General features: G+C 40.1%; 1 protein-coding gene across 1 annotated transcript in view; it reads right to left on the bottom strand.

Annotated features, from left to right (window-relative positions):
• Window positions 1–14,327, bottom strand: part of pdia5 (protein disulfide isomerase family A, member 5) — a 78,961-nt gene that overhangs the window by 10,954 nt on the left and 53,680 nt on the right. Inside the window, exons 12-15 of the mRNA XM_074695482.1 lie at window positions 9,705–9,775; window positions 8,899–9,062; window positions 8,154–8,284; window positions 1,315–1,385 (exon numbers count right to left, since the gene is read on the bottom strand). Of these exons, the coding sequence (XP_074551583.1) occupies window positions 1,315–1,385; window positions 8,154–8,284; window positions 8,899–9,062; window positions 9,705–9,775 (437 nt within the window). The remainder of the gene's footprint in view (window positions 1–1,314; window positions 1,386–8,153; window positions 8,285–8,898; window positions 9,063–9,704; window positions 9,776–14,327) is intronic.

Raw genomic sequence — 14,327 nt, 5'->3', positions numbered from 1 at the left:
TAACGTCTGTATTTTTTAAATCTGCCAAACCATGCTTGTTCCAGGTAGCAGAGAATTATTTAATGATTTGGGGCTATGAAAAATTAAAAACATGGATTGACTTATTTCCGGACGTTGATTTCGGGCAGGGTGCTCCCAGCTCTGGCTCACTTACCTCATTCAGAAACCAACTCAAACCCACCTGTTCGAAAAACCTTCAACACATCAACTTCAACTCCTTCTGTTGACTTTCTTGCGCAGTATTTCATACGTCTCGCAGTATTGAGAAAAGTGCTTTGGAAGTCTTATCAATTATTATTTATATCATGAAGAGTGTGGATGGAAACATAAAACACAGACACCAGGATGGAGATAGAAGCCACATATCCTGCCTTTAACTGCCTTTGGTTATTCCTTGATTTTTTGACAACTGTTTGTGTATTTAGTGCATTTAACTTCCTCTTCTTTGGCTTTGAGCTCTCTTAATTGTGAACTTTGCAGCAATTTTATTACACACTGTAAAAAACCGAAATCTAGTATTGCCAACTGGGTAAGAAATATTATTACAGGAAACTTTTTTCATACCCCCTTAGCAGATTTTTTTTACTCATTTCAAGCAATTCAGACCTTATTCTGTCTTGTCATAACTTTTGAAAAGGTGTTTGGGGGATTTTTCAGTTAAATGTGACTCATGTTGAGTCCAAAAAGATATCTTTTTACTCAAAGTGAGACAAACACTTGCTTAGATTTCAGTTTTCGCAGTGTACACAAGTTGCTAACATCTATCACCAAACTGTTTGTGTCATTCAGAGTCATGGGAGGCAATTACAAGCGACTGGATGAGAGGCGGGGTAAACTCTCGGCTCTGTCAAACTCACACCTACGGGAAACTCGGAGTCCCCAGTTCACCTCACAGCCCGTCTTTGGACTGTGGGAGGAAACAGGAGAGAAAAGTGGACTCCACAGAGAGCCTGTGCCGTCCAGCAGGAGACTTTGAGGTGACGCTGTGAGGTGACAGAGCTAATCACTGCAGCCCAGAGCAGCTTACACTTTGGTTTGTTGTACAGAGAATATCACAGCTGAGGGAAAGAGCAGTTTAGAAAATGCAAAGTGCATTTCTTTCCTCCCTCCTCCTTGAAAGCCAGACCAAACACATCGCTAACCGCAGCCCAAACATTTCACTGTACACAGAGATTTAATCAATACCGCGCTCTCCTCTAACTGCAGGCTCTGACAGAACACCGGTACTGTTCGTGTCAGCTGGAATAAGCTACAAGGATCCTCGCCACAACACAAACGCTACGTGTTGTAATTGCGTACACAGGCAGCACTCACCTTGCGGTCCTCTTTGAAGAGCTCTGCCGCCGAGGTGAAGTGAGGAACGGCGTTCTTACAGTGCGGACACCCTGCCAGAGGAGAAACACACAGATGGAGGGTTAGTGCAGCTCATCATGACGCTTTAACCAAAACACCCCGCTTCATGTCCTGAGCAGCGCCTGAAACGAGCATCAGCGTCTCGTAAACACGGCGCTGACAGTTACAGACGCACAGAATGACTCGTGTACATCAGTCACTCAATCTACAACAGGCTCATAAAGCATGTGGCCCTTCACCATCCTGCTGCTATTCAGAGGTTTACGCCACATTAGAGATGCTTCACTTGCATGTTATGGGTGGCTGTAAATCTCTTTATTGCTGCCATAAACACAACCTCTGGCTGCTCCGGCAGCAATCCATGTACGGTGAATCGATACTGACACAAACATAACAGGAGGAACCCAACGCTGCAGATCAGAGACCGCGCTTCAGTCTGAAGAGATGATCCAACGACAGAGGAGCCGAGCAGGTTAAAAGGAAACAGACATAAAACAAGACTTAAATGATAAACGTTTCATTTTTTTAAAAATAGACTTCGAGGAATCTGGTTCCTGTTTATTTCAAAGCTGCAAAAAACTGAAATCTAATCAAGTGTTTTGGTCTCATTTTCAGTAGAAAATGTCTTTTAAGATTGAATATGAGCCACATTCACCTGACCAGTCCAGAAAAATGTCTCATTTTAAGTTATCTAAAGACAACAATAAGGTCTGAATTGCTTTTAACACATAAAAAAATCCTCCAATGAAACATGAGGTTACTAATATTAAGATATTATTCTAGGTCAAGGGCCAGCAGCTCTGAAGCTTCATGAGGCTCCTCGACTCCTTTGCAGTGACTCGTTGTAGCTTTAAAAAAAATACTTTAAAAATGGTTTTCATATTTTCAACAAAGGCTATTACTGATTTAAGGCATAGATATTAATATACATGCTTGATATGAGGCAGTACATCAGCAATAACAAAAATTGGTGAGTTAAGCAATATATTATAAAGTTCAGGAACTCTTTCAAAAACTTGAAACTTTTGCAAAATTATCAAAATTCTATCATTTTTTTTATATTTTGGTAATTTATAAAATTAGAATTTTTCCATTTTTTTTTAATTTTAACTTTTTTTTAATTTTGGCATTTTTTTTTAAATTTTGGAATTTGTAAAATTTCCAAAGATTTTTGAAATTACTGAGATATTATGTAATCAATTTCAGGTACTCTTTTAAGAACTTTAAATTTTTGCAAATATATTAAATTTCTCCTTTTTTTAATTTTTGCTAAATTTTGAAAGTTCAACTTCGCAAAAGAAAACTTGTTTTTTTTTAACATTGCAATTATTTTTTCTTGATTTTCTAAGATTTTTGAAATTTATAGTTTCTTATTTGCATTTTTTCTTCTTGAATTTTTGACATTTTAGTTCAAACTTTTGCGTTTTTAAAGTTTTTGTAAGTTGTGCAATTTTTAAAAATTTCTAAGTTTTTCAAATTTGTGCACATTTGTTAAAAAAACAAAGATTTCATATGTTAAATTTTATAAATTTAAAAAAATAATTATTTGGGTACTTTTTTACTAGAATTTAACTATGTATAAATTTTATACACTCTATAGTCTTTATTGCGTACACAAAGTAGATATTTGGGCTCTTGAATGACTTTAATCCAGGTGAGCTGAGGCTAAATGGCTTCTTCTAAAGTTTAAGTTTCAAGGAAATTTTTGAGCAAATTTTTCTTGTTACATTGGCAGATTTTTATCACTTGTTACTAGCAATTTCTACTTCATTTTAGTCTTTAAATAACTTCAAACTAAACCCCTTTGCTGGACTGATGAGTTGAATTAGACCAAAATCTAGTATAACAAGACAATTTCTACTTAGAATAAGACAAAATTACTTGATAAGATTTCAGTTTTTGCAGTGAAACGTCTGAGGTCGACGCCGCTGACAGCTTTAAGATGCTGCTGTTTGTACTTTTCAGAAACTTTTGGTGCTAAAGAAGTTTCTTTTCAGATTTAAACAGATTCAAAAATGAATGGAAACATCTTGTTAATATAATCCTAATTTATGGAGATTAACCTGCAAATATAAAAGCCTTTACTCTGCTACTTTTAGGACATTTTAGCATAAAGATCCATATCTGATAAAAGCAAGAATTAACAAATGATCAAATCTTGTAAAGTGAAGTTTTTCACAGTTGAAAGCAGAAGATTTGAGGATTAGTTCTCATTCATCACATGCATTATCATAATTATTCCAGTGTAAATGGATTTCACTCAGTGATGGAGGCAACAGTTGAAGTTTGGCATTTTTTGCAGCAGCGTGCCCACAGGCATTCACATGCACGGCAATCCCTCCATTTTCAGCTAAATTATACATCAGCTCTGCAGCTGTCCATTTGCCTTTATTTCCAGAGCTGCGCTCTCAGCCAGCCGTCAGTAAATCCATTTCCTGCTGAGGGACTTTTTTTATTCCCAACATTAAACGGCCTTTTCACCTTTACAGGGTCTGTCACTACGCTGAGATCACCGGATCAGAAAGGTGGATGTGTGCTTCATGAAATGAGCTGCCCTCACACGGAGAGAGCAGAGTGAGCAGGCAGGTCAGCGTTACTGCTCAGAAATTACCTCAGAGTGAAGGAGAGCAGTCACAGGAACAGAGGACAGGTGGTGTCAGAGCAGGGCGTGAAAAATGTCCCATAATTCCAGATTAAGGGACGACGATGAGAGGAAACAGACGGTAATGAGGGAACCACGGCTCCACATTAAACACAGGACATAAAGTCATTTCCATCAAACTGACTTCTGCAGATCTGAGGCTAAAGGTTAATAACCCTGAGCTTTGTTTTAAATCTGATTCTTCTGTCTGAAGTGTCTCCAAAGTCAACGTCTCAGCGAGCAGCTGTGCCTCATCAAACGCTCCACGAGACGAAAGCTTCGCTCGCTGATCAGACGGCAGCGATCAGAGGGCAGATGGGAAGGGTGGGCCCGTGTGCAGCAGGTTGGTGCTGCCTGATGTTGCATCTGGAGCGTCTCTTTGTAGAGGGAAGCGTCTGACAGAGGAAGCAGCCTGACCGCTGTCTGGCTTTGAAACCTCAGATACAAAGGGTGGAGGAGGAGGTGCAGAGGCGCAGCGCGTGTTGGTCCGTTTTTAAGATGAGTTCATGAACGGAGAGCCACCTTTACCTGAGTTAGAGCTTCTTCTACACCAAAACGAAGGGTTGCAAATCATGTCCAAGTGGACCACTAATGTAAAAATAAAGGATGTGTCTCCTATAAACTACTTTCCCTGCATGTATTTTTTTAACAGGGTTCCTACAGCTCAAAGCAAGTTAAATTTAAGACTTTTTAAGACTTTTTTAATGACGTTGGGAATCAAATTTAAAAACAAGTCGACAATGAACCTCAATTGAAACAAACAAAACTAACAAACAAAAACACCACATGAATTACCTGGGTTAGAGGCAATTTTTAACCCAATGTTTACTTTACATAAAACATCACTTTTACCTTTTTTTTAACCCCATTTTTACTGCCACTGTCACACCCATTTTTGGAATTTTTACGTGTTTTTTTTTAAATTTAATTTCAAATTTAATTCTCAATTTTCTGCCATAATCAATTTTCCAAAGCCACTTTTGGAATTTTTTTTTGCCAATTTTACCTCATTTTTTTCTCTCTCCAGGCACCCTTGGTAGAACCAAGAGATGCGTCTGCTTTAAAAGTTCCTGGTGCAACCACATCACCGTTTTGTTAGTTCCGCTATTCTGATTACTCGATGTTGCCACGAAAGTAAATGAGGAAATTATTTAGAAAAATAGATAAATGTTACTTAATATTTTTTTTTACCTCAAACGAACATAAATCTTACCAATGTGTTCAAATTTTTGAGACTTTTAAATTTGGATTTAAGACTTTTTAATGCCAATTCTGGCCTTATTTTTAGAATTATGAATTCAATGCCTTTTAAGACTTTTCAAGGATCCGCGGGTACCTTGTTTAATTTATGTAAGCTGTTAATCTGCTCTAACATCCATCATCATGTAAATCCTGAAGAACTTGGAAAAAGCAGATTTTTAAAGGTTAAGAAACCATAATAAAGTATTTTCTGTTACACACTGACCTTTTCTTTCCTGTAAGTCTAAAGACGCAGCATGAAACATCTGTATGTTTTCCAGGAAGCCTCAGTTTGAGATCTGTGTTAGAGAAATCTATTCTGAGTCATGTGAATCATTCCTCCGTCTCCCCGCGGCCTGGGCGGGGCTCAAACACTGAGGCTCGACAGGCAGCTCAGATTTACGTATGCAGACTGGTCTGAGTCCAGAATATGATCCAAACTAGTCCGACAGAGCAGGACTGTGATTGCAACTGATTGCAACAACTTTACAAACATGTAACTTCTAAATAAAAGCAGCCTCTGTCAAGATGTAAGATCAACAAATGCTTTAGGCGGCGTGTGAGCACAGGGAGGGGCTGTTGTTGGGTTTATTTAGTGCATGAATTGGGTTCATTTTTCAATATATGCTGTTTTTCACTCTCCTTTGTTTTTTGTTGTTTATAAATTACAATTTTTGGTAAGCGACCACTCCTAGGGGAGGTGATTTAGGGTGGGGGGGACTTATTGGAAGGTTTGGAGCAACCTGCGGAGGTTTTTAGGGGCCATGTGGAACTACCTCTGGGTGCCGTGGCTGTGCACTGCAAAAAACTGAAATCTTATCAAGTGTTTTAGTCTTATTTTAGGTAAAAATTGTCTTGTCATACTCAAAATGAGCCACATTTAACAGCCCAGAAAAATGTCTTGTTTTAAGTTATTTAAAAACAAAAATGAGGTCTGAGTTGCTGTAACAGTAAAAAAAATCTGTCAATGGAATAAGAAAAATTTGCTTAAAACTAGAAAAAAAAAACCTTCTCTTGTTCCATTGGCAGATTTTTTTTATAGTTTCAAGCAATTCAGTCCTCGTTTTTGTCCTTAAACAACTCAAAATGAGACATTTTATCCTAAAAATAAGACAAAAAAACATGATAAAGATTTCTTTTTTTGCAGTGTGTGGCAGCAGCGTCGGGCACGACCTCTTTTTTTCGCTCTACTTTTCTCCTTTCTTTTGAGTTTTTCTTTCACGGAACTGATAAAAGGACTCATTTCGTTTGCGATTTTTTTTTGCGACTAGATTCAGGGACTTTTGGGCTCTTTATTTTGAGTTTGAATACTGCTAATTTCCTGTTTATTCAATGTGTCGCAGCGGGAGGGTACCGTTGTACTGGTTGGGTGGTGATTTCGTGTTTTTGAAAATATGCATTTTTTTTTATTTCTGAACTACAGTGTTTTTTTCTAGTTTCCTGAAAATCATTTCATGATATCTAACTAGTCTAAAGGAAGGCTGGCAGGTCACAGAAGGTAGTATTTACTTTTTGTTCGTCGTTCGGCTATGACTAATTGCTGACACTCAGAAACTCTCCGCCTGCTAAGGTGTAGTGGCGACTTGTTTATTTTTGTCTGATAATTTAAACTGTTACAAAGTGTTCAATCAGGGTTCCTACAGTGATACTCAGGGATGGAACAAGTTGGGTCCTATCACAAGGTTTAGGACAGAAATTACCCCTACAGCAGTGATTTTGTGCAGCAGAAGCCCAGAGCGCTCGCACCAAACACCCCCTCCCTGCTCCTCTGCAGGTTTCCTCTGCACTCAGACGGGGCCACATTTTACTTGACCAAAAACACAAATAAACGGACTCCCACCGAAAAAATCTGATATCGGTCTGCATTCACACTTTATTCAGAGAATTTTCAGCACGTTACTTTCACATAAAAACACCCCTAAATAAGGCTCGAGTTCTCATCTTTTGTCGCTCTATATTTCTCCTTTCTTTTGAGTTTTTCTTTTACTGAACTGAGAAAGGACTCAGTTCGTTGGTGGACTATTTTTGCAACTGGATTCAGGGACTTTTGGACTCCTTAATTCAGGTTTGGAGATGGTGGATTTCCTTTTTTTATTCAATGTGTCGCAGTGGGAGGGTATTGTTGTGCTGGATGGGTGGCGATTTTGTGCTTTTGTGAGTTTTGAAATAAATATTTTTTTATTTCCGAACTTAAGTGACTTCATTTGTTTCCTAAAAAACATTTCATGATATCTAACTAGTCCAGAGGAAGGCTAGCAGGTCACAGAAGGTGGTATGTACTTTTTCTTTGTAAATTGTCTATGACTTATGGCTGACACCAGGAAACTCTCTGCCTGCCGAGACTTGGTGGCCATTTGGTCAGTTCTGTCTGATAATTCAAATTGTTACAAAATGTTCAATCAGGTTTCCTACAGCTTGAGGCAAGTTAAATTCAAGGCTTTTTAAGACTTTTTAATGCCATTTGAAATTAAAACTAAGGACAAATTCACAGTAAACACAAATGGAAAAAACACCAAATCATTTACACAGGGTTAGAGACAATTAATAGTGTCCCAGCTACAACATCAATGTTCGCTGGTTCTGCTATCGTGATGGCGTGATGCTACCATGAGCATCACTTGGTAAAATTACTTAAAAATAAATAAATAAATGAATATATGTTACTATTTGGTTTAAGATTTGAGACTATTTGCAATCATACTTACATGTGTTAACATTTTTTAAGACTTTAAAGATTACTTCTAAGACATTTTAAAGCCATCTAAGTCCTTGTTTCCAGATGAATGAATTCGATGCCTTTTAAGACTCTTTAAGGATCCACAGGAAGGCTGTCGCTATCGATATGTTTCAGCTTCAGGAGAAAAACCAGAGCTCTGTGGGAGGAGCGGGTGAAGTTAGGTCGTAAATCAAAAGTGCTTACAGGGAGCGTAGAACATGACCAGAGCGTGTTTCTTCTTCTTCAGCGCCTCCCGGAAATCCTCCGATCCAAGATGGCTGACATGGGACGGTTTCTCTTCCCAGGACTGCTCCGGAGGGGGAGGAGCCTGAGGACTGGGGACAGAAAACAGCAGAACGATGAAGTATCATTTACCAAAACGGGACGACTCATGGGGGGAAGCTTTAAGTCCTCTGTAATAAAATGATCCCTGTTTATGGAGCCTGCAGCAGATGGGATGATGTCAGCAGAGGTCCATCTGCAGAAATAATCCTTCCCCACACACGGAGAAAACAAACGGATATCTCCTGTGGTGGAAAATGAAGCCAAGTGGGAGGTTTGCAAACGAGCTGCAGTTCCTTTAGTGTCCACTTGGGGCTTGCTTTAAAAACCAGTGAGTAAGCAAACACCATAAATACAAAAAAGAACAGTTTTGGTCTCTTTCTTTATTTTTTCATGTGGATGATCTGTGATTTATTTCCCATAATCCATCTCTTTAATGGTATTGTGCATAATTAGGAGCACAACCTTCATCTTTGGGCCTCATAACGCCTCCTCAGAAACCAGCAGATGATATCTACCTCCATGTTTTCTTCAGTTAGTGCACAGAAAACATCAGAGCAGCCTAAAGTTTAGAGCTAGGACGCTGAGAGGTAAATGAGTTTGTGTTTATTGAATTCTAAGAGAAGTAAAGAAGTGTCCGCTCTTCCCCGATGAGAGTCTGACTCACTTGTTCAGGAACTCGATGATCTTGTCTTTGCTGCGGAGGTTTGGCAGCGTGTACTTCTCCTCGCCGTTCACGAAATACTTGACAGTCGGGAAGCCGGAGAGCTTGAAACGATCCGCTACGGCCTTATGCACGGTGGCGTCGACTGCTGCCAAAACACCCGGGCTCTGCGAGGAAATAACAGCAGCAAACTTTCAGAGACATGAAATAGATATGGAGCGATCTGCAGCATGGACTGGTTTGTGAAATGACACAGAGTATCACTAATTACAAGAAGAAAACAGCTCTGTAAGAATGTATGCATAAGAAATGTTTCCCTAATGACTCCAGAAATGAAGGAGGAGGAGAAACGAAATGATACGCTGAGTCCTCGGGGCACAGGGTGAAAGAGGGTTTCGTCCATCCATATTAGATAATAGCCCGGCTTCTCCGATTGACCTCTGCTGTCAGGCAGAGAGCCACAAAGAGAAGGTCCAGGCACCGGGCCGGTGGGATGCGCACGGATGAGATAATTGCTGCAGTCACAAGGCTGAAGTTTTATAGGCCCTGCCCCTGGCTGGGGAGTGCTGGATTAACACATCGGACTGAACAGCCTAAGAGAGGAGAGGCGAGGAACACGAACACACCCGACTAATCAGAAACACATCGAGAGCCGGCCAAATCACCCTGAAGACCTCGGGCTGAGAGGAGGGATTATAATGATCTGTTAATGAGGCACCGCTACAGCCATGAAGTCCTGTGTGTCCCCCCACCAACACAAAGACCTTCATGCAGGGCAGCAGTGAAGACCAGCAGAGGGGGAGACTTACGTTTGTGCCCTTGTTGAGGATTTCTGCAGCTTCGTCGTACTCGGGCTTCATCTTCTTGCAGTGTCCACACCCTGGAGGGATGAAACGCATGTTAGAGACAGGCTGATGACGGATTTCTGATACATGAGAGTCAGAGCAGCTGATAAACCAACGTTATGGTCATGATGTCAGCTTCAATTAAAAAAATAAGATATATTTTGGTTATAAAACCCTCAGAGATAAAAAAGAGGGATATTTGACGCTGCTTGTTTTAAAATAAAAATTTTAAAAAAAATGCCAAATTAATCTAATAACTGTCAGAGTTTTTGTAATTTTTTTAATAAAATGAAATGAAAAATAAAACAGTTGAACTGTTAACTTTCCTGGTTCACTTATATGGTCTGAACCATAGACTGTATAAAGAGTGGACAGCGAGGCTCCACCATTTACCTAATCGAATCTAAGTGGAGCAGGGTGACAAAAATATTTTTTTTTCTTTCGAGAGTCTAATCACTTCTTGACTCTACCTCCAAAAATATTTTGCAATCCCCCCAAAAAATATACAAGAACGGCAGCTTTCAATCATCATTAATCGTGACGGAAAACTTTGTTTTTAACCTCGTATAACTAATGAAAACGAAACTTTTCAGAAAAAAGAGGACTTGAATAAAAGGCAGCCAAATGATATCTTCAAATCACCACAACAATCCGACGTGAGAAACATTTCTACCAGGTGTAATTTTTTAAAGTTTGACCAAAGCCCATCTGGAATGACTGGGGAGATGGATTTTCTGATCTATACTGCAGCCAGCCACCAGGGGGAGCAGTTCTTGTGGCGACCTCACTTCGAGCTGAGCAAGATGACGTCCATTTTTTTTTTTTTTTTTTTTTTTTACAGTCTACAGTCTGGACTAACCTGACACACCAGACGGACAGTTTCATATACCCGCCACGGAAATATTTCACTAGTCCATCTGGGTAGCAGCTCTTTGGATTTGTTTGCAGAGGCGGGATCTTCAAAAAAATCAGCAGCTGGTGATCGGACGACCGTTCTGATTGACACACTCACCACAGACCAATCCACATCAAGCCACGGTATGATGTAGCTTATGTGAGCCGCTGCTGAGAAACAATAGACTAGTTACTTTCCTCAAAAAGCAACTGAATTACTCTTTTCATGTAAATAGTTCCCAGGGAAAGTAATTCTTGCGCTATTTTCAAAAAAAACTTTTGATTTTGCTCAAGAAGTCAGTTTTTGAGCAGGTTTTGCTCCGGGACATAATGTTCACATATATTTCGCCTTTTTCCATCTTTGGTGTTGCAGTGGTGTCTGTTTACTTCCATCCTGAAAATGTTGCAAATACAGAGCGTGTAGGCCTACTCCCATCCTGAAAACGCCAGTTTTAACCAAACAGACTGAGTTAACCCATTATTTTAAAGTCTGGTCCTGTCATCTTTAATACTTTTTCAAGTGAGAACAAGTCATCTACTTTTGTCTTACATTTAAACCTGGAAAAGCATCCCCCCCCTCCCTGGAGTTGGTTTGATCCAAAGTTGCTGCATGAGATCCTCTCTGACTGAGGTTACACAGACACACACAGGTAGCTGTTGCTGTTGATATCTGTTGCTGAAAAAGTTAACTTTAGCATCAGCTCCTTGTTTAAGACATGTCAACATGATTGTTCTCATCATTACTTGTGTGTCTGATGCTTTTTAACACTGTTATTCCCAACACTGGCCTTCACAAGTCCCGATACCTTTGACTTAATAAGGCTGGTATTGGCCTGATACTGATACATGGTACTGGTACTTGCCTATCCCTAAAAGAAAAGAATTGTTTTTACAGAAATACTTTACAGATTACATCAAATCAAATCAGATCACTTTACTAAATAATTAGGCTGATACACTCAGATAAGCATTTTTGCACATCATCAGTTTCTTCTTTGTGCACAATAAATTAAAGACTTTTACTGTGAAGTTCTTCAAAATGAAGTTATAATCTGATCCCACTGTGAGTCACTTCATCATAAAGTAAATTATCCCCACACACTAAATATGAACTTGGCAAAAAGAGCAAAAGAAAAATCAAAGAGAACGGGTTTCATCAGCAAACTTCACCTTCAGCCAAACGCTGCACGTCTCTGTTCTTTAATTAAGCGGGACAGCTCTGCTGCTGTTTGTGTTTGGTTAAAGCATCTTTCATCTGAAGGTATCTGCATACGCTCACATGTCCTCAAAGCTTTTTTTTTTCCTCTCTGAGCCAATCTGTCCGAGCTGCAGGCGCGAGGAAAAGAGCCCGTGTCTGGTGTGGAGGTGTGTTTAATTTTGCATGAGCAGGATGGAAAGTGGCAAACTCTTTTGGATTTAACACAAGCTTTAAAAAACGTACAGGATGTTTCCTCTTAAGATGTCACGTATGTTTTGTGTGATCAGACATGAGCGGCGTCTGCATGTGCTCACAGAGGCATGAAACAAACTCGGCACTTTTCCAAACCGGTTAAATTGCCCTTGTCAAAACAGTTCAGGATTTCCTTTCTTCAATATACAATGCAGCGCTGGCGCAGGCTATAAATCAAGTCTGATATGCCTCATGGAAAAAAAGCTGCTTCTCTTTTCACCGAGTCACTGTGAAGTGTGATCATCAGATTGTGTCGAGGCTTACGGGAGGAATAGAGGACTTTTTCCGCCTCCGATGAGTAAGAGACGAACCAAAAGTTTGCTGTGCAAAAGCCCCGCTTCGTATTCAGAGCAAGTAGTGCATGAGGGGCATGCTCTTAGTGTGTGTGAGTGTGTGTGAGTGTGTGTTCAGGGGGCTTACAGAAATACACTGAATTATTGCTGACTCAGCCTGAGTGTGGGGGAGAGGCGCTGAGAGGGAGAGGACAAACAAACTACCCACACGTCACTGTAGCTGTAATACGAGCTGATACATGTTAAAACACAGAGACAGGGCCGTGTGCTCGGTATAGGAGCACCAAGAAGAGATGCTAAAATCAGGCTAACTAACTCCCTCATCTGCAGAAAACATCAACATCCACGTAGGGATGGGAATCAAAAACTGTTTCCTGTTGAGCATCATTGGCCTTCATGCTTAAAGGGGACATATCATGCTTGTTTCTCCTTTTCACTATGCCAGACTAGGATGCCTGTAAAGCATTTCTGCCCTCAGTACAAGTCATTTAGTTCCTTAATTTCCCCACAATAGTGTTCTCAATATCCTCATTTTAGGCCATTCTGAAGATCTCGTTGAAACGCTCCGTTTGGAGAATGACCTCCAGTAACCTCGCAACGTCACAGCCCTTTGTGCTCTGATTGGTCAGTTCTATCAGAGGGGCGGAGGGGGTAGAGCCAGGGGGCGGTTTTTGCAGCATGGCAGTATTCACAAATTCGCCATATTGAATGGAGCAGACCGAGCGAGTTTGCTGTTTGCCAAAACTTCACTGTAAGGCATTGATAGCACTAATAAAATGTCAGAGGGTAGGATACGTCCTTTTGTATTGGACCCCGAGTCAGACCTGGACGGTTCTGCAGCTCAGGAGGAAGAAAATCCACCTGGACACAGATCATCTCAGGACGCTTCAGTGTGGTGAGTCAAACCGGTACTGTAACATGTATAGTTTATACGTGGAAATATAGGCAGACTTCACCAATAAACTATTTCTATAACAGGGCTCCATCCTGCTCCTTCACTTTTCTCTCTCTGTTTTATCCATCATGCTGAAAGTGTAGTCTAAAGATCACCTCTACCGTCAGTTCCTCACTATGTTATTACAGCAGCATTATTGTGGTCCAGGTTCACAGTGCATGTCAGAACAAGCATGCAAATATCACAGTCTCACAAGTATTACCACGTCTGCTAAAACTACAGTGTTTTAACTGCTAATTCACCATGTAAAGCCGAGCTGCTCAGCAGAGCAGAGTCCCTGCATCCAGCACTCAGTCAGTCGGCTCTTGGTGGGTGTATCCCTCGGTGGCGGTTGTGTGACTAACTGACATCACAGAGGAGGAGCTGCTTTATCAGATTACTCCAATAAAAAGAAAGGATCCTCGTGTCCTCAAGAAGCCAAATGTCAATGACCCATTTTCAGAGGCATCAAATCTCGTTCTAGGATATCAGAAAAAATACAATATCTCATTTTTTGAAAATTCAGGGGGTGTAAGGTCTTGTTATCAAATTTATATATTATATGTAAGTATTAAATCAGGGATCAGCATGATATGTCCCCTTTAACGATTCCCTTATCGATTCTTTACGCTATGCCGGAGCTAGCGGACGTCGACTAGTCTGCTGCTGCTAGCTTAGCTTAGCAGATAGATAACAGTTTCCCAAGAAAACTCTGATTCAGAATATTTTTTCCTACAGAGCTGAACACAAAAAATCTACATTACTTCTCCCAAGATACTCCAGTTCAATAAATACAACGTGGTATACATCTCCCTCTTTCCCAAAACGATATAAACGAAATAGCGCTAGCTTGATGCTAACGTATATGGGAAATTGCATTGATATGCTAACGGTTAGCATACGTTCGTACAGCTTCGGCTTCAAAATAGAATTTTAACTTTCACCAGAGGAAATATAACATAATTAGTCTTTGTAAAAAAATACTGAGGTCTCAAAATATCGAAGTACTCACATGT

This window comes from Halichoeres trimaculatus, unplaced genomic scaffold (assembly GCF_033239565.1).
Source record: "Halichoeres trimaculatus isolate MK-OKI-2021-1 unplaced genomic scaffold, fHalTri1.1 fHalTri1_scaffold_19, whole genome shotgun sequence".
Classification (NCBI taxonomy): domain Eukaryota; kingdom Metazoa; phylum Chordata; class Actinopteri; order Labriformes; family Labridae; genus Halichoeres; species Halichoeres trimaculatus.
Note: the sequence above shows the minus strand (reverse complement) of the source record. Positions and strands in the feature narration are given on the sequence as shown.